The sequence below is a fragment of the Aristolochia californica genome, unplaced genomic scaffold, assembly GCF_029961685.1.
Source record: "Aristolochia californica isolate CCGP_79_NKW_82.1479 unplaced genomic scaffold, dmAriCali1.0.hap1 SCAF_11, whole genome shotgun sequence".
NCBI classification, from domain to species: Eukaryota; Viridiplantae; Streptophyta; class Magnoliopsida; order Piperales; family Aristolochiaceae; genus Aristolochia; species Aristolochia californica.
Genome location: NW_027181782.1, coordinates 1,216,657 through 1,235,282, shown reverse-complemented (window position 1 = coordinate 1,235,282; position 18,626 = coordinate 1,216,657). Strand labels below are relative to the sequence as shown.

The 18,626-nt window shown below is 37.8% G+C and overlaps 3 protein-coding genes and 1 non-coding gene across 4 annotated transcripts; 2 read left to right on the top strand and 2 right to left on the bottom strand.

The window, feature by feature from the left end:
• The first annotated feature begins 5,051 nt into the window (after positions 1 to 5,051).
• Positions 5,052 to 9,172, top strand: LOC137944346 (uncharacterized). The gene is made up of 3 exons (XM_068790004.1): positions 5,052 to 5,099; positions 6,174 to 8,023; positions 8,637 to 9,172. The coding sequence occupies exons 1-3, from the start codon at positions 5,090 to 5,092 to the stop codon at positions 8,964 to 8,966; spliced, it is 2,190 nt and encodes a 729-aa protein (XP_068646105.1). The 5' UTR covers positions 5,052 to 5,089; the 3' UTR covers positions 8,967 to 9,172.
• Positions 9,173 to 9,678: 506 nt separating this feature from the next.
• LOC137944508 (pentatricopeptide repeat-containing protein At1g06140, mitochondrial-like) lies at positions 9,679 to 12,126 on the bottom strand (the record flags this gene model as incomplete). The annotated part of the gene is given in 3 exon segments (XM_068790193.1): positions 9,679 to 11,181; positions 11,582 to 12,072; positions 12,075 to 12,126. Coding segments are annotated over 3 exon segments (2,046 nt in total), but the record flags the coding sequence as incomplete, so codon positions are not given.
• A 55-nt stretch (positions 12,127 to 12,181) lies between these two features.
• TRNAG-CCC (transfer RNA glycine (anticodon CCC)) lies at positions 12,182 to 12,252 on the top strand. Its single transcript has one exon. It is a non-coding gene; the product is annotated as a tRNA-Gly (tRNA).
• A 150-nt stretch (positions 12,253 to 12,402) lies between these two features.
• LOC137943890 (glutamate--cysteine ligase, chloroplastic-like) lies at positions 12,403 to 17,943 on the bottom strand. Its single transcript, XM_068789312.1, has 16 exons — positions 17,859 to 17,943; positions 16,097 to 16,410; positions 15,541 to 15,691; positions 14,918 to 15,025; positions 14,675 to 14,767; positions 14,449 to 14,532; positions 14,300 to 14,368; positions 14,150 to 14,220; positions 13,983 to 14,051; positions 13,800 to 13,893; positions 13,536 to 13,625; positions 13,368 to 13,448; positions 13,158 to 13,250; positions 12,815 to 12,895; positions 12,676 to 12,745; positions 12,403 to 12,576 (listed from the first exon to the last, which is right to left on the bottom strand). Exons 2-16 carry the CDS (start codon positions 16,399 to 16,401, stop codon positions 12,488 to 12,490), a joined length of 1,548 nt encoding a protein of 515 aa, XP_068645413.1. The 5' UTR covers positions 16,402 to 16,410; positions 17,859 to 17,943; the 3' UTR covers positions 12,403 to 12,487.
• Between the last annotated feature and the right edge of the window lie 683 nt (positions 17,944 to 18,626).

The following is an 18,626-nucleotide window of genomic DNA, read 5'->3' as shown; positions in this document are numbered from 1 at the left end:
AGCCAAATCGATGAATTCCACATAATCGAATAATACATGAATAAATTGGTGAGAAAGTATTCTAATTAAGCCACAAAGTAAAAATTCTAACATTACAAAAAATCCAAACTCGCCATTGAGACAATTAAAATGGTACATCCCAACCACCTGAAGAGCATTTTGGGACCTATTTGGGTAACCTCTATGTTCATGTGAAAGCATCATATCATATAATTACCTTTATTTAAACTAATCTTTGTTTATAATTGAATAACATTTATTGATTAATTTATTTTCAAATTTGACATGCAAGAACAAAGTTAGCTTAAAAAATTGAAAGGGGTATCATATTAATAAATTGATCCTCCATGATACTTCCTTGGATGCCTTTGGATTATTTGATTTTAATATGAATAATACTTTAAGCATCCCATTATACTTAATAGATGTGCCAACAATATTAAAATCTTCATCATATGGGACACTCTGATTCTGCTTCTTCATTGTCGTTTGTGATTTCTTTAAGGTGTGGCATCTCTAGTTTGGTCGGTTATTTGCCTACGAAAAAATTATAATAACTCTAATGCAAGAGTTTTTTTATTTATAAAAAGCACATAATAAAAGAAAATTTTAAAATAAAAAATAAAAAAGGGTATAATGAGTGTATAATCATGTATTTAAACAAAACAAAAATTAATTTATTGAAAAAAACAATGCTCTTATTCTGTAGGTTGTTTTAAAAACTAATTTATGTTTAAAAATATTATTTTTTCTCTGTCTTTGTGTCTTTTGTCGTATGAGGTAAGTACTACTAGAGTTTAATATGTTGAATTATGTCATATTTGATGTATCTTTCAATTGAATAGGTTTTCGGCCTGCTATATAAGTTTTCATCACAGGGTTTGTTTATACAACTTATACATATCACATATTATATTTTTTAAATATTTAGTACAATATCTTCATATATCTACAAGACCATACTAGCTCAAATCTTGTAGTATTTACATTAATCGTCTCTATTAGATTTTTCAGGTACCTAACATGGATAAGAAAAATTATTTTATATTTTTCTTATTATAATATAATACATCAATGTGTTTAAGGTTTTAAATGACATAATCAATGCAAATAAATATAAAACAAAGTGCAATTAGGGTTGCCCATATTGTTGGTACAAATCGTATTAGTTTGATTGAACAAGGTTTGTTCGGTTTGATCAACAATTAACCCATTATTAGTGTCAACAAATGATATGTAAAAAAAATGAAAGAAGAGACCGGAGAACCGAAAGGGTTTTTTTAGATCTTTTTAGAGATAAGGATGGTAGGGGCTCCTCCCCCACAGATGGAGAATTGAAATCGACAAGGAAGGGGGTCCCTTCTCTATATTGGGAGAGGGTCCTCCTCCACTAGGCTCAACCAGCCATATAGGGCTAAAAATACAATGTAAATAAGTAATGGATAAATATTAGGTAAAAAAATGCCATATCACAATTATTCTTTAATTATTCCCATATAAAGAATCATCACCAAATTGGCAACGAGTATGAATCCTGTTCATAGCGTTCAAAATACCGCGAGAAGAAAGAGAGTTGACCCAGAAAATGAGTTGTCGGCCAATACCCGGCAAATCTCTTTCCGCGTCGTTTTTCCCCACCCGCCCTCGAAGCACGTGCACCCTCATCTGGCCCCATTTCTTTAATTAAACCCAATTAAGTCGGTCAGTACGGTCCGTGGGACTTATTCGCGACCCCGACCCACGGCCGTTGTCGGCAATCGGGAATCCGGCGACGAAGTTACCGAAATACCCCCAAGCAATATCCAGAATGACACAAGTTAATTCATGAATTTGAAATCGATCGTGTTTAGGTTGAATAAATGAAATTACGAAAATGCCGCTAGTGAATAAATTATGCTACAATATTACATAAAAATAATATTCTAAGAATCCAATACCCTTGGTTATGACTCAATTTTTTAATTAAATTAAGCAATAATATCTAAATTAGGTCTATTTTTTCCAAATTAATTTAATATATAAATATATTTTAATTTTTTAAAAAAAATATTAGTTAGAAACTTGTTCAAGTATTCTTCGAGTTATCGTAATACTCGCTCTAATTTTCCAAAATGACACAAATGAGTAATGAACCAATGAAGCCAACCCCTGAATGACATGTATTGAATTGAACAACAATGCTTTATTATGAATTTGGACGTTTTAGACGGGAATTATAAATTTAATGTCCATAATAGATTGTAAAAATTTACTAAATTTAAGTTAGTAAAACCCGTGTTTCGAATAAAACTCTAGGGTTTTTTTTTTTTTTTTAAATGAGCCTCTACTATTGTATAACCACGAAAGAATAATCATGTTATAAGTAATTTTGTCATAATTTTGAAACTAAATTTATGAGTTAGTATAAGAAAAAACCCGTGTTTCGAATAAAACTCTTGGATTTTTTTTTTAAAATGAATCTCTACACGAGATGAGAAATTAGGGTAAACCATTCATACGAGTCTTACATATTATTAATTTTTGTCTCATCGAGACACACCTCGAAGAATCGCTCAAAGAGTTTAGCTCAAATGTTCAAGTGTTAACATTAAATTTTCCCTTTTTTTTATCGCCCATGAATCAATGTATATTTGTGTGGCCTATGAGCTCACTAGCACATGTGTGGTACATATTATTTATGGGCATAGTTAAGTGTATAGAGTAAGTAATATTTAGTTCCATGCTTCATAGAAAATTAGGTTATGATAAATTTTTAATAAAAAATAAGCATTATTTGAAGCATATAAATGGTATATATTTTGTAATAAAAATTTTAAAAATAATTTTAAGTAGAGTAGAAGTCCTTGGGTCAATTAGGAATAGGGAGAGCTATGAGTCTATGACACCTTCAAAAAAATTGATTTTCTATTTTAGAAGTAAAAAAAAGTTTTAATTCTTTATTTTTATTTTTTTATTTAAAAAATAATTAATAGATTGCCAAAAAATGTTAACCTCACCAAATTAAGGAAACATGCAAGAAAGGAAATAGTTAATAATGCCACCATATATAAGACCATTACCATGAGTCACCCTGTCCTGCACCAAATGCCATGTGTCACCTAGGCCCATTAAATTACTAGCAAAAATTTAATTTTGTATTTAACTTTTCAACTAGGCCATATATTATGTAAACAAGCCAAAAGAAAGAAGAAAATACAACCTTCCTCCATCTAACAAGAGCATTTACTAGAAATATATTTGACTTTTCATTAGTAAAATTATACATATTTTTATTACGATAATTTTTTGTTTTCTTAATCGTTTTATATTTATTTTAATTTACATAAAATTAAGTCTTGCAATTTCCATTTAGGATAAAAAAATTGCGATCGAATTAGATTTGGGACAACTGGAGAGCTTAAAAAAACTTCCTTAGTTCCCAAATATGGTATTAAGACTTAATTTGATGGGGTCCATTTCTATGTGTCTCATTTGTCAACTAGACTCATGGGTACAAATTAATTAAGTTAAAAAAAAATGGGAAAGCAAGTTGTGTCTAAAGAAAAATTTGGTCTAGTGAATTGGGTCCACATATGGTGAACATAAGTGGACCACATTACCTAATGTTAGGAGACATTTAAGGGTTGGAAGGATTAATGGTCTATGTCTCTCTCCACCTTTGCATAGGTGGCTCATTCCATCACCCACTATCCAAACCACATAAGTGGACCACATTACCTAATGTTAGGAGACATTTAAGGGTTGGAAGGATTAATGGTCTATGTCTCTCTCCACCTTTGCATAGGTGGCTTATTCCATCACCCACTATCCAAACCCTTTTCTCTTACTTAAATGAACCTCCCAAATGACTAAACTGCCCTTATTAAAATACTAATTTCCCTCTTAAGTGGGTGGTGATATATATCATGTATCAGATTGTATTAATATGTCATTAGATTAAACAAAAAGTTAAAATAAGCTCGAACTCGACCTCGGATACATGAAAATCTATGTTAGATGAGGACTCGTTGGTTCGATGGTTGGATCTACTAATCGATTCGCCTAGTTGAAAACGAGTCAACTTGATGAGTCAAAAAATTATACATCATCGATACATTTGTCACTAATTCAATTTATTTTGTTACACCTAAGTCTCAAATAGTCAAATATAGTCCTAAAAAGGTTATAACAAATATTTTAAAGTATTTTGGTAATTTTGGGAAACACCAATACACTAACCTTGATTATATCTAAGTTTCAAATTAATCCTAGAAAGAAATTATAAAAATATATCAGGGTATTTTAGTAATTTTGTTTGCAGCAGATTCCTCGCCATACCTTAATGGGGGGAAACTAAGGAAAGATTAATGCAGCCTTGAGGTGGGGACTCGGGAGATATCAGCTATCATCACTCCCTACGCTTTTGAGCGGACAAAACCAGACGCCGTCAGCTTCTTGTCTCTCTTTCTCTCTGGTGCTCTCGTTTTCCTTCCGGGGGTCTCTTTCTTTCGTTGTCTTCACTTCGGAAGGCTCCGTTCCAGCTGGCGAGTTTTCGTGGGCGGGTTCTGGTAGAGTTGGTTTCAGTAAGTGCGTTGTTTCTCCTTTTTGTTGCTTTCGTGTGCTGAGTTGCAGATCGGTGCTTTTGTGCAGTGGGTCCTCTGTAATGGGTTGTGGGGAATTCTGGGATTGGAGCTTGAAGGAATGAGGAAGAATGGGTTTTTCGTTTCATGCGCGTTCTTCTACTTTAGATCTGGTGGTATGGCTTTTTCGGTGGAGCTTGTGTTGTTTTGATTGAAATGCAAGGAAGCGTGATGGTGTCTTCTAAATGGTTGTTTTTGTTTTTGTGGTTCGTTAGTAGAGGATAGGACTTCCAAGGGAGTGGAAGAGGTGGGGCGTTTTTTTTTTTTTTGGTGCTGGGGTGGCTGGATGTTGGAATGTGTTTTGCTGGACTTTGATCCGAGTTTGCCATTTAACTGACACGCTTTTGTTCTCTGATTACATTTCATCGATTACCTCGATACTAGGGGAACTCTTTAGTTTGGTTACTTTGTCACTGGTGAAAGCAAGGAGGAGGTCTTCCTTTGAGGGCCTGTGCAAACTTCTTTCCTTGATGATTTTGGGTATGAATGGGTCACTGGCATTTCGTGTCGTCGTTATTTTAATTTTGATTGTTTTAGTTGATTTTGTTCTGTTTTTTTAATGTTCTTTCTTACTTTAGCAGTGTCCTTGCCGTAGTTTTCTTTTCCCTTGATTTTCTTCAAGGTTATAAATGGTTTTGAAGTAATTTGGTGAACTTGAAATTAGCATTTCCCCCTAAATTTCTGTCTTTCCTCGTTATGTTTTCGTGTGAATGCAAATCCTTATCTTTTTTTCCTTTATGGCGTCGTCCTTATTTGCACGGATTGTGAGACTTGATTGTCGTTTATGTTGATGGATTGTGAAGTTTGATCGTCGTTACATAATATCAAGGCATTTAATTTGAGTAAGGCGGTATTAAGTTCACTGTCAAGTATTTTCTGATCGTTTCATAATTTTTCAAATTTATTGTTATGTATTTTAATTGCTTTCTGGCGTTCGTCCATTCAATTGGGTTTCTCATTTTTGCTGATGTTTGGTGTAGTCTCTGTTAAGAAGGACCCTTTTTTTGTCTTCTTCTTCATCGTCTTCTCTCTCTTAAGTCCTGCTCTAGTCCGTAGCTTCTGCCAAGTGTCCTCAGAAAAGTGACTCGTGACAATTAAGCCTTGCATCTTGGTAGTCCTGTCTGAGCTCTTTATATTTCCAATCGTGGCGTTTTATGCCTTTCTGTTTTTTATTTATGAAATCTGATGCAGTGTTTTCTTTCTACTGATTGCTAAGGTGACTTACTAATCTATGTTTTCCTACTAAGTTAAATATCTTCAGATTGTTGTACTTGGATATCTCTTAACACGGCTTGTTCTTATGCTTGACCATTCTGTAAGGTTAAAGAGTTCGGTTAATTCCATTTGGAAGAACTATGTTTGTATGGAGCTAATGGACTTTGAGTTGTTGGAAGGTCTTCAAGAGTATTTAGAATAATATTGTGCTTGAATGCAGATTCCATTTCTGAATATACATATTCAAGCTGTTTTTATTAGCCATTTGCTGTTTCTCTTCCTTTTTTTTTTTAGTTGTTGCTATCAGTTACCTGACCAATTTATTTCCTTTTCTTGCAGGCCATTCATCGATGGGGTTAGATTCAGCTGTAGAGTGTAAAAGCTTTCAAACAGGTGGACAAAGCCCCAAAATTTCTCATTCCAATATTAAAGAGAGGGAGAGAAAAGAAAAGCTATTATGCAGGAGCTACCATTTAAAAGATGCCAACAGTGACTTCATGGAATTAGATTTCACCAACACTCCAAGTCTCACTTGTAAAAGTTTATCTGCAAAACATGATAGAGTTACTGATCCTGTAGATATGAAGAGGGGTTCCATATATCAAAGCTCAGAAACAGTAAGGAAGATGCAAAAGATGGGACTTCTAGAAGAGAAGAAGAAAATAAAAGCTTCTCGAAATAGTGATATTTCCAGATCCTTCTCCATTATTGATTCTTTAGCACCACCTAGCAAAAGTGAGGTGAACCCTTATCAGCAGCGCTTGCCGCTTGCATCTCTCAATGCAGACCGGAATTTGGCATCCACAGACCACAGTGTGCTACCTGGTTCTCCAAATTTTTTAGATCTCTCATTCTGTCACTCCCAAGAACAGTGTAAGAGTGATGATTTTGTGGTTAGTGATGATTTGTGTGAAGGGTTCTTGGAGATAATTTTGGACTCAAAGGGGGATCCACTGGGTCGCTTTGCTAAAACACTTGCTGAGCCAGGTCAAATAGATCTGGCGGAAAAGCCAAGGTTAAAACGTGATCTAACATCCACTCCTGAAAATGATGGTAACTGCCTTTTAGAAAGGTATCCATTTCTCACTTTACCAAAGTCCTTATCTGAGGCAATAAGAGTGCCTGATGCTCCCTGTCAATCAGATATTGATCAGTCTAAACCCCACACAAAGGGTCAATTCAGCCCATTTAGAAAGATCCTTGATCCAATTAAGAAATCGAAATCTCAGCAGAGCTCAGCCATCTCTTCTACCAAACTTGGTGGTGGGTCCAGTGATAATGAATCCCCCAAGAACCGGAGACCAAGGGCACTTTGCAAATCCTTATTACATGACTTCTCTAAGACAGCTCCAATGACTGCTTTTGATGGATATTCAGTCAATAAAAACCCAAGTTTGGTGACACATACTTCTCCAGTTCATCTTCATGGTCTGCTTAAACTGGATCATAACCATGGAGTTCCAGTTTTTGAATTTTCACTGAAAAATCCAGAAGATGTTCTTTCTGCAAAAACATGGAGAACTGATAAAGCTTGTAACTGGGTCTACACCTTCCACTCTTACAATAGAAAAAACAGTGATAATAATGGATGGGGAGCTAAAGATAAACACAGACAGTGTCTCATGGTAGGCCAAATGCAGGTATCCTGTTATTTATGCTCAGAAATCAAAAATGGGGAGTCACTGGATAACTCTACAGTTACAGAGTTTGTATTATATGATGTTGGACAAGCTAGAAAAAGCATTTCATCTCAAGAAAGCCAGCATGGTTATCACTGTGAACCAAATGGTTCTACCCCTCACCCATGGGTTCCTACAGATCTTCATCCTCATCTTGAGGTTGCAGCTATAGTGACACAGGTCCCCTTCGAAGGAAGGCACATCTCAAAACACAGGATAGGTGACAAAGGCAATGTGGGGCTGAATGCAGAGACACCTGTTGATTTTCTTACTTCTGACCAAAGAAGTCCCGGTAAAGTGAAGGTTGTGACTCCAGTTGGGACTCATGGGTTAACAAGCACAGATAAGTGTGGATCCTCACCATTACTTGACCGGTGGAGATCTGGTGGAGGCTGTGATTGTGGTGGATGGGATATGGGTTGCCCACTAGTGGTTTTTGACAGTCCTGTTGAAAATTTGATGGATTGCCCCGTTTTGGAGAATCAACAACCCTTGGAACTTTTTCTTCAGGTATGCTTCCTATCTAATGTAACAGTGTACACATTTTGAGATCCGATCATGTATGTTCCAAAGTCCATTTAGATAATTCCATCAGAGTGGAATCTGTTGAGTGCTGCAACTATAATCTTAAGGGAGTTAATCATGTGCTTTTTCTTCTTGGGCTGGGGTTATCTCTTTATGTAGAATGTTGATGAATGGGTATTTCTTCTATGATCATGAACAGCTTGGTGTTTATACAATTGGAGGCACCTCTCTGAAAGATTGCCCAAAACCCACCAGACGAAAGCTATTTAACATTAATAAGCTAAACTAAACTAAAATAATCTTACTGACTTGGCTTTTTTAGGCATATGATTGATATGAGGTTTCTTTCCTCTGGACACTTGACCTTCTATTAAAGAGTTAACTGGTTAGATCAATTGTGAGGTCCAATTTGCCGGTACATGTATCTAAAACCATCCGTGCGGCTATCGATCTGGAGGCCCAAAATTTCATGGCAACAGATTTGTCTGACTTTTTATCAAACAATGCCCCGTCGTGGTGTATAAAATTGTTGCGTTCTACAAGTTGCATGCGTTTACAAGATTATCGTACGATCTTATGTTTCTTTTCTTTCTCGTAGGGAACCAAAGAGAAGATACCTGCATTAGTCATAACAGTAATTGCTGAAGGACAGTATTCTGTTGATTTTCATGCCCAACTATCTTCTTTGCAAGCCTTCTCAATCTGTGTGGCGCTTTTGCACAGCCAGGAGGTTTCAACAGCGATTCGACAAGAGAAAACCAGGCAGAGGCTGCAGTGCAATTCACTCAAGGTTCTTCTTGAAGAGGAAGTGAGACTCTTTATTGAAGCATTGGTAGAAGAAGAAAAGAGAAAAGCTATGAAGAAGGCAGAAGAAATTCCACCTTCTTTTGCACTAGACCCACCATTCTCACCCATTGGACGGGTTTAGGTTACATCGAACATCACTTGTACAAGTAGAATAAACTCTTTCATAGAAAACAATCATTTAGGTAATTTAGAAGAGGAAATCTTGTAAATAAGCCCCATTTCGATTAGCTTCTTCATCATCAATTGAAACCCATCAAGCTGAACCGTTACCGTTGCCTCATTCTTTGTATCCTGACAAGATTTATATAGAGAAAACAACTTTGTCCATATCTGTTATTAGTAAGGGAAAAAGGAATATATGAAGAAGAGTTCTGATTTATGCCTACCATTGAGGAGGTAGACAATGATTTACATTTCGCATTGACTACAGATGTTTTCAAAGGTAAGCAGCTGCCAGCAAAATGCAGGTGACTGTCACTCGTGAGGGTCCATAAGTGGGGATGGCAGCACAGGATGAGAAAGCTACTTTTGCTGCTTCATTTTGTGTAGACAAGGCTTGGCGATGCTCCTCCTTTACCAAAATAGTAGTAGTTCTCACCGAGTCTAACACTGAAAGCTTTAGCAACCAATGCCAACCCCAGGGAAGGACTGGCAGGAGAGAGCAAACACCATTAATGATGATGTAGAGCTTAAAGAAGCTCAGCTATCTTCCCTAGATTTGCCCAGGCTATGACTTTCTTACTTCTGGCTCAGGAGACAGCAGATGCACTGAAGCCAACTGGTGCTCATTTCTTGCAAACCCGCATATGAACCCTCAATAGCTCTACCACTTTTTAACCATTCATTTCAATCAAGCTGCATCCTGAGTTCTTCCCCAGTTTCTTCTCTTCGATCAGTCTTCTGATCACTTCCACATCATGCCAATTGCCATTCTCAGCATAAAAGCTCAATAGAAGCTTGTAGTACCCTGCTGTTCTAGGAACCAACTCAACCAGCCTCTCCCCAAACTCTTGACCTATCTCAAGCTCGCTGTGAATTCTACAAGCACCAAAAAATGCTCCCCAAACACTGATATCTGGTTCGACGGGCATCCGACGTATGAACTCAAATGCGTCACTGATAAGTCCTGCTCGTCCATACAAATCAACCATGGCCACATAGTGCTCCATTCTTGGTTGAATCCCATATTGGTTAACCATATAAATGAAAAGTCCCAGCCCTTGCTTTACTAATCCTGCATGACTGCAAGAAGACAAGGTTACAAGGAAACAGATTTCATCTGGTACCACTCCTCTCTTCAGCATTTGGAAGAAACCCATGAGAGCAGCTTCTCCATACCCATGCATGCCAAGACCATGTATGACAGAACTCCATAAGTTCACACTTCCAATAGAAATCCCATTTAAAATCCAAGCAGCTGCAATCAGTTTTCCGCATTTGCAATACATATCTACCAACAGAGTGTTCACAGATAAATCTAAATTAAGACCAAGTTTTATGATGTATCCATGAATCACTTCTCCTGAAGCCAGAATTGATAAATCCGCACAAGCCTGCAGGGTGATTAGCACAGAAACAAAACTAGGCTTTACACCATGAATCTGCATGCTATGGAATAATTTCAGCACCATCTGCAGATCTCCATTTAGTGCATACCCACTAAGCATTGCATTCCAAGCCACCACATCTTTGCACGGAAGGCAATAAAATAGTTTCTTAGCCAGACTTAATTCGCCACACTTGGCAAACATGTCCACTACTGCAGTTACTAAAACTGTATCCTGACCCAAGCCCGAAGTTACTATGTTGGCATGAACAGATTTACCAAGCTTGAGTTCCCCTAGTTGACCACAAAGGGGTAGAACAATCTTCAAACCTACGTGATCTAATCTCAATCCTTCATCTCTCATTAAATTACAGAGCTCCAATGCTATACCGAAATAACCATTAAATCCATAACCTGAAATTATTGAATTCCAGGAAACCATGTTCCTCTCAGGCATCTTATCAAAAATAAGACGGGCAGATATTAAAGACCCGCATCTAGAATACATATCAACGAGGGAATTTGCAACAACAACATTAAACTCAAATCCAAGCTTAAGAATTTGTGCATGAATAATTTCACCTTCTTCAATGGCAGACAGTCTCGCACAGGCCTTCAGGACATGAGGAAAAGTATAATTGTCGGGCTTGCCGTTCGTAAGATGAAGAAGATGGTAAAGATCAATAACTTGATTGTCCAGCCCAGAGACTGACAGCTCTTTAATTCGGTAGTTAAGCAACTGGGTTTTGTTTCTGAAGAAGAATTTGAACAATGAGAGGCCTATGGAGACCTGCCCATTGGAAAAGTAAACAAGAAGAAGATCAGTGGCAACGGAGCAGTCGGGTTGGAGTCCGTTTTTTATTACATCCAGGTGGAGGAGAAGAGCACTCTGAAAGTTTACAGAGGAAGAAATATCTGAGAATCGTCTTGAGGAAGAGAATGAGAAAAAAAGAGGAGCTCGGAGGAGAAAAGAGCGGTTGGCTCCCAGGAGTGTTTGCATGGAACTCGAAAGAGACTAACGGTCGCATCCGTATTTCAGGACCGTCAAATGTGTAAAATTTCAGTAGATATATGTTAAAATAATTTATTTCCCCCTAATTGCCTTGAATTGTTGAGAATAAGGCAATAGATTAAACCGGTGTCCCTTAGGAGTAAAGGGAGGACTTCCCGCCGCGTCGCGTCCGAGTCACCCCTACGTCCTGCCCGTGTCCCGTCAGCGTCGCATCCGAGTCTCGCCTGCATCGCTTCCCCTCCCCCGTGTACCGATGCAAGAACGCCTTCCTCCGGAACATCACCGCGAACTGCTCCGACACCCGCCTGAACATCTCCTGTATCGAAGTGGAGTTCCCCATGAAGGTGGCCGAGAGGGGGAGCCCCGTGGGGAGCACGTCACAGACGCGGGGCTTGACGTTGTTGGGTATCCGCTCCACGAAGTTGGAGGAGTTCTTGTTCTGGACGTTGACCATCTGCTCGTCGACCTCTTTGGTGCTCATGCAGCCACGGAAGATGGCGGAGGCGGCTAGGTAGCGGCTGTGGCGGGGGTCGGCTGCGCACATCATGTTCATGGTGTCCGACATTTGTTGGATGATTTCGGGTATGGTGAGGGCGCTGTAGGTCTTGAAGCTGCGGGACGTGAAGTGGGCGAAGCCGACCATGAAGAAGTGGAAGCGGGGGATGGGGACCGGAGGTCGGAGTTGAGTTGTCACGGGAAGCAGTGGCAGCACTTCACGCCGTTATATCAGGTGTTTAAGTCATCAAGTATAATAAAAAACAGAACCTTTGGTCATCAAGCGCATCTGGTGTAGTGGTATCATAGTACCCTCCCACGGTACTGACCAGGGTTCGATTCCCTGGATGCGCATTAAGCTCTTTTCTTTTTTCCTGAATTGGGATCAAGTTTTGATTTTCCACTCCTTTCTTTTGATTTATTTTGAAGTTTAAATTTGGTTTTAAGACTCAATTTTTCTATGGAACCAACAAATTAATTTTCAATGATCAAATTAGACAATTATAAGAAAAATGTTCAATATAGTAGAGTGTACTCTTGGAAGAAGTGGATCCACATTATTTCGAAAATAGCCTGGGTACATTCAATCTCAATAGAGTAGCTCCTCGAAAACAGGATCAACATTTCCGCCCCATTTTCCATGGTACAAATCTAGAAGCCTTTCAGCAGGTGTCACGCCTGCAACAAGACAAATTGCATGGTTAGAGCCGCCCAGTAAAGAACTTCACATGTTTACTCGATTCAGAAGTGAGAAGCAGCTGTGGCTTTAGCATTTACCTGTTTTAACTACCTCAGCCACTTCTTTCAGAAACCCAGTTTCCTTGTAGCCTCTTCTTTCTAATCCTTCCTGCAAAATGTCATAGATACAAGGTGATTGTGGGAGAAAGTGAGAGGACCATGCGATTGTTCAAATTACCTGAGCAAACCTCAAGACCTCTTCAGCCACATGTCTTAGCAATCCATCTCTAAACGGGGTTTTCAGGCCAGTTAATGGTACCTGTCGAAATACGGTTTCTGTTTCAGAGTAGATTACTTGAAAGTAGAATTCAAAGAGATGCTTTTAGCAGTTCCAGGCGTGCATAGTCTTTCATGGATAACCCATTCATTATTTATCTTGATTTCGGTTACCAGCTTTCCCTAACATGATTTCAGAAGCCCATTTTTTATTGGGAGTTTATGAATCGAAACGCATGTTAACAACCAGAAGTAACAAGCAAAAGCAAAATTGTGTGAACAGGTTTAAGCAGAATATATGCTACCTTAGTCCTCAACATCTGCCTTTCTTCTGGAGTCCAATCACTAGTTAAATCTAAAACACTTTGCAAGGAAACCTCATCATATAATAAACCTACCTGCGAAAAAGAATTAAACCAGGTCCCATAATATTATGCGATAGAAATTCATAATGTCAGATACAGTGCATATGGTAGCTGAGATTCACAACAGAACTGCATCAGAACTTGACATACCCAAAAAGCAGGCAAAGCACATATTCTTCTCCATGGTCCTCCATCTGCACCCCTCATTTCCAAGTACCTCTTCAGTCGAACCTATCAGGCAAAATGACAGTTTAGTACTTGCATTTGTCGCAAATGACAAGTACATACAGAACAAACACTTAAAACCAATGATATAACCTCAGGAAAAATTGTTGTAAGATGATTCTCCCAATCATATAGTGTTGGCAACTCCCCAGGAATTTGGGGAAGCTTCCCATGCATAAAATCCTGCAAAGACGTCTGTTATCACTATTATTACCCAAAATTTTGGTTATATAGAGAACGAACTCAAGTATATGAAATGTAGGTGAAAGAACAAAATTAACTGGATTGAGACTGAAGAGAAGAGGCTCAAACAGGAAGACAGCATGAAGTGAAAAGCACTTGGGAAAAGATAATAACCCTGAAGGACATGCCCGAACAGTCAATATACTTCTTATTTCGATAAACAAAATACATTGGAACGTCCAGAGCATAGTCCACATACTGTTCAAATCTGCATTACAGAAAAAAGGGCAGCCTCAATTAGCCAAAGGCAGAAAGAGATTTTTAACAGATGCTAAGAGAGTGGGAGAGAGAGCACACCCAAATGAGTCATCAAAAACAAAAGGAAGCATCCCAGTACGATTGTTATCAGTGTCTATCCAAATATGGCTGTACTTTCAAAACAAAATGACAAAAAATGGATGAATACCTAACATAAATCAAGAGCAACTCATCAACACAAAAAGTAATAAACTAAGAAGAAAAACCTTCTCATGCTGAGGTATCCATTTGGTTTTCCTTCTTTGAAAGGTGAGTTTGCAAACAAAGCAGTTGCTATCTGTTTCATATTCTAAATGGTGAGAAAACAAAGAAAGTAAAGGCACCAGATCAAGTTTGCTTGCAGAAAAGCTTCTTACAGGCTGCAATGCAAGGCTAGCTCGGAATTTCCTGATCATGTCTGCTTCAGAACTGAAGTCAAGATTAACCTATCACAAGTGAAAAACTTTTTACAGTTGTTTGCTGCTTGACCTGTGATCATGTTTCCAAATCCATGTCAACAACCAACCTGAACAGTACAAGTCCGGAACATCATGTCTAGTCCTAAAGAACCAACTTTTGGCATGTATCTTCTCATAATATCATATCTTCCCTGTTCCAGAATACCAGGGAATCAATAAAAATAGCAATATAAAAATGTGAATGAAGAATTTCTACAGTAAACATGAACTTTCAGATTAAAGCTAGAGAGTAAGCATGAATAACTCAAAGCTGCACAGAGAGCTCACAAGTACCTTGGGCATTATTGGTATATCTTTCAGTTCCCACTTTGGCTGAAAACCCACTCCTAAGAAACCAATCCCAATATCTTCTGCTACAGCTTTAACCTGTTCAAGTACCAACAGAAACAGTCAGTAAGAGCAAACTATCACCCAGTTAGCACAAGGAGTCGTAATATAAAACCAATGAGTCAACAAAGCTATGCACATAACCTGAAGTGTAGCATTAGCATATTTAAATCAAGATAAGGGAATGACCTGGTAAAGATGTGAATTAACTTCAGCACAAGTTTGGTGCACAGTTTCTAGTGGTGCACCACTTAGCTCAAACTGGCCACCGGGCTCCAATGAAATGTTTTGATTCCCCTGTTTGAGCATTATACACATCAGCTAAGTATGTTCGATAGAGGACGAGGAACCACTCTTGAACACTTCGACTTGAGGAAGAATACAGTAACTAGATAATAGAACATCTTAAAAAAATTTGGAATAGTAGGAGGTGCAGCAGGACAGCAATCAAAAGGACTACAATTCTAACCCTGCATGCCCATTTTTATTACCATAAAGATGCAAATGGTGGTACTTTGCCACTTAATTGTCCTTAAAAAACCAGCCATGTTGCATCATAAAGACATTCAAGATCATTGAGTTTAATAAGAATATCAAATAAATTAAGCTTGACTGGTGCGGATTAATCTATTAATCACAAAGAGTAGGCCTGAAAATCTTATTGCTATCGGTAGGACAATCCAGTAGTTTAAACCCAAATATTTGAGAGCTTCTGACAAGACATATTTTTTTACTAAGTCAATCAAAGCTCAGGTCTTAGTAAACTAATCATAGTCTGAAAACAATAATACCAACAAGAAGACATATGTCACCTGCTTGAGCCCAATAATATATTCTCCCTCCATTATTCTATCCCAATCAAATCTCTCAGCAAGGCCATTAAGCAATTCAGCAATTAGTTCATATCTAACGGGACGCAAAGTTTCAAGTTCAAATCCAAATTTTTCATGTTCAGTACCTATCCTGCCAAAACGGAATTAAATAATCAAGTTCTGGAAAGGCAACAAAAAAGACACAGAAGAACCAAGCTATCACAGATGATGGGACCCATAAACAGAAACAGTCAGCCAAAAAATAAACAACTGGAGGGAAATTAAAAGTGTTCCAGGACAACCCTGTGGATGAAAAGGCTAGAGATATCATAGCAATTAAATACACGATTTTGCATTCAGAGAATTTTATGGTTATCTTCAATTTTGCAGTAAATAATATCAGGCAGTCAGTCCAGCATATGTTTGATGATGATAACAATAATTACAAGAAAAGTCGTGTCTGATCCTATTGTTAACCATAGTGCTCACAAATGGATACAGACAAGATATACCTTATAACTAAAAACCTGTTCCATTAAATCAAGCATATGTGTACCTCCACTTGTCTTTGGGCTTGCAACCAGATGCCAGGTATCCCACAAGATCCTCCTTTGTCAAGGGCTCCACTGCAACCACAGCATCTTCTGTGGGAGGACTAGCAGCAACAACCATACGCTGCACTCTTTTGCTTCTTGAGGACGAAAGAGCTACAGTGCTTTCTCTCCTGAATGATTTATTCCTTAAAAGAGCATTACATTCCACAGTACTCGACATTTTTAAAGTTGCATTTTGTTCATACTTATATTGTGGTATCTCTGAATACATGCAATATGAAGGCATAGTCTGAGAAATGAGTGCCATCGTGTAACCCTATGAAAGGAATTGGCATCAACAACAATAATTAGTTCAAAATAATTGAGATAAAACAGAAAAAAATATTCACACGAAAATTAGCAAAGCTATCCTCCAAAAAGGGAAAAAGAAAAAAGGTGGTTCTTACATGCAATGTTTTTTAATGTACCCTGGTGAAACTAAAGGAGACTCAAGACCATAGATCTAAGAGTTAATTAATCAACTTATAAGTAGAGTCTAGAATCAGAAGTAAAGTTTTCCTTTCTACTTTATAACTCATTTGGAAACTAACAAAAATGGGGTGTTCTTCAAGTGAGACTCTTGAGGGTTGGCAGTGTAACTGCATCAAACCCTAGGCAACAGTGTGTAACACATTTTAAATTAGCTTGAGAAATTTCCTCTAGTTGTCCTATTTCATTTTTTCTTCAAAGTCCTGAATCTTTCAGACAGTCCCTGCATAGTTTCATAAGATTCCGTTTGTACCTAGTTGGTGAGCCTCTTTCATTAGCACTAGCCAAAATCATCAGATCCCCTGTTTCTAGAACTATTTCTAGTTCTTTTATCAAACCTAGCAGTACTTCCCATTTGAACAGTCCTAGCTTCAGCCATAGCCCTTGGTTTAGTAGAAACGTGTCCAAGAAATTTTCATATTACAAGTTCATGATCTATTAAATCTCATTTGAAGACCATGTCCTAAATCATATATGGATGCTAGTGTTTCCTAAATTTCCTTTTAAAAAATCAACACAGAATGTGTAGTTAGTATAACGATATAGAAAATCTAATAAACTACAGTAGAGCCAATTCAAATATGCCATATCCTGAAATTAGATATATCAGGTCGTGCAATTGACATGTTGCAAAAACAACGAACAGAAACCACCAGATAAATCATAGATGAAATGAACACCAGCTAGAAGATAAATGAAATGAAGCTCAATGGTAAAGGAACCGCAAATACACCTCTCGAAATAAACTCTCCAACGGAGATCATACACAAACATGTACAGGACTACGAACTTAAATCTGCTTCCCACAAACTCCGCTCCGTACAAAAAAAACTTGGAAAACAAAACAATACAAAAAATAAAATAAAATCGCTGAAACCACTAATAGAAGCAAAAGAAGGTTCCGCCTCTTCACATAGTCATTTCTTGTCGCAGCATTGAAGGAACGATTGATCTTCAACTAAAATCATCATAGAATTCGAAAACAACATAACTCTAGACTTTGAAATCAACTCCAGCACACTGCGCAGATCAGAAAACATCGAACTCCAGATAACAACATCACTGCGTAGACTACACAACACCACGGCTTCACTCGGAGTCCGTAAAACTAAGAGCTCCAAACGCAGCGAAAATTCAAGAACCGAAACTTCAAACCAAACGAGCAACACAAAAAACAACAAGTACATTAAAAATGAAAAGAATAACGTCATCATTAACGGAGGAAACTGGAATTACCTCGGACTTGAAGAGTGGACAGACGAAAGAATCTACGGAGCGCTACGGAATGAGGGATTCCGGTAACCGAAGAGGAGGAGAAGGGAGAACGGCGAACAGAGAGGTGCGTGCACCTCGAGTGGGAGACGATGTTGCGGCTGAGTGCTGACAAGAGGCTTTAAGCCTTCGAGAAGGCCCCAGTGCGTGGACCCCACATGCAGCCAGGCCACGACCACGTCAGCCGTGCTTAATCCGGTTTACGTGTTTGGTCATCGCTGACGTAGACCGACCAGATCGGACGATCTGCGCTCAAATAATGGTTAATATAAGCGAAGCTTCAGATTCGGACATGACACGTGTTTCCTACTAGGGTCACCCTCTTTGAGCAGGTGGGAAAACAAAGAGTAATTTATTTCATTAATTAAGGCCCATTAGTGCCCCCATAGGAAAATAAAATGAAAGAAAGTTATTTTCTTTTTTATTATTTTTTATTGAAAATTCCATTTTAACTTGTTTTCTTGTGTTTGTGTTGTTATAGAAATAATAGAAAAAATAATTATTATTTATATTAAATAAAATAAATTTTATAAATAATAAAAAATAAGGTTTATTTTTCTTGTAGTCTATTAGAGCAATAGTAAACTATTTTTTCTATCATTTTAATATTTTTAAAGGTGAAAGGAATCAAGAATAATTAAAAAAGAAAAAAAATCGCCCTAAAACAAGGAACAAATGCTATTCTATGCTTTCCTATTGTCACAAACACACCCTTTGTATTTTATATGAATA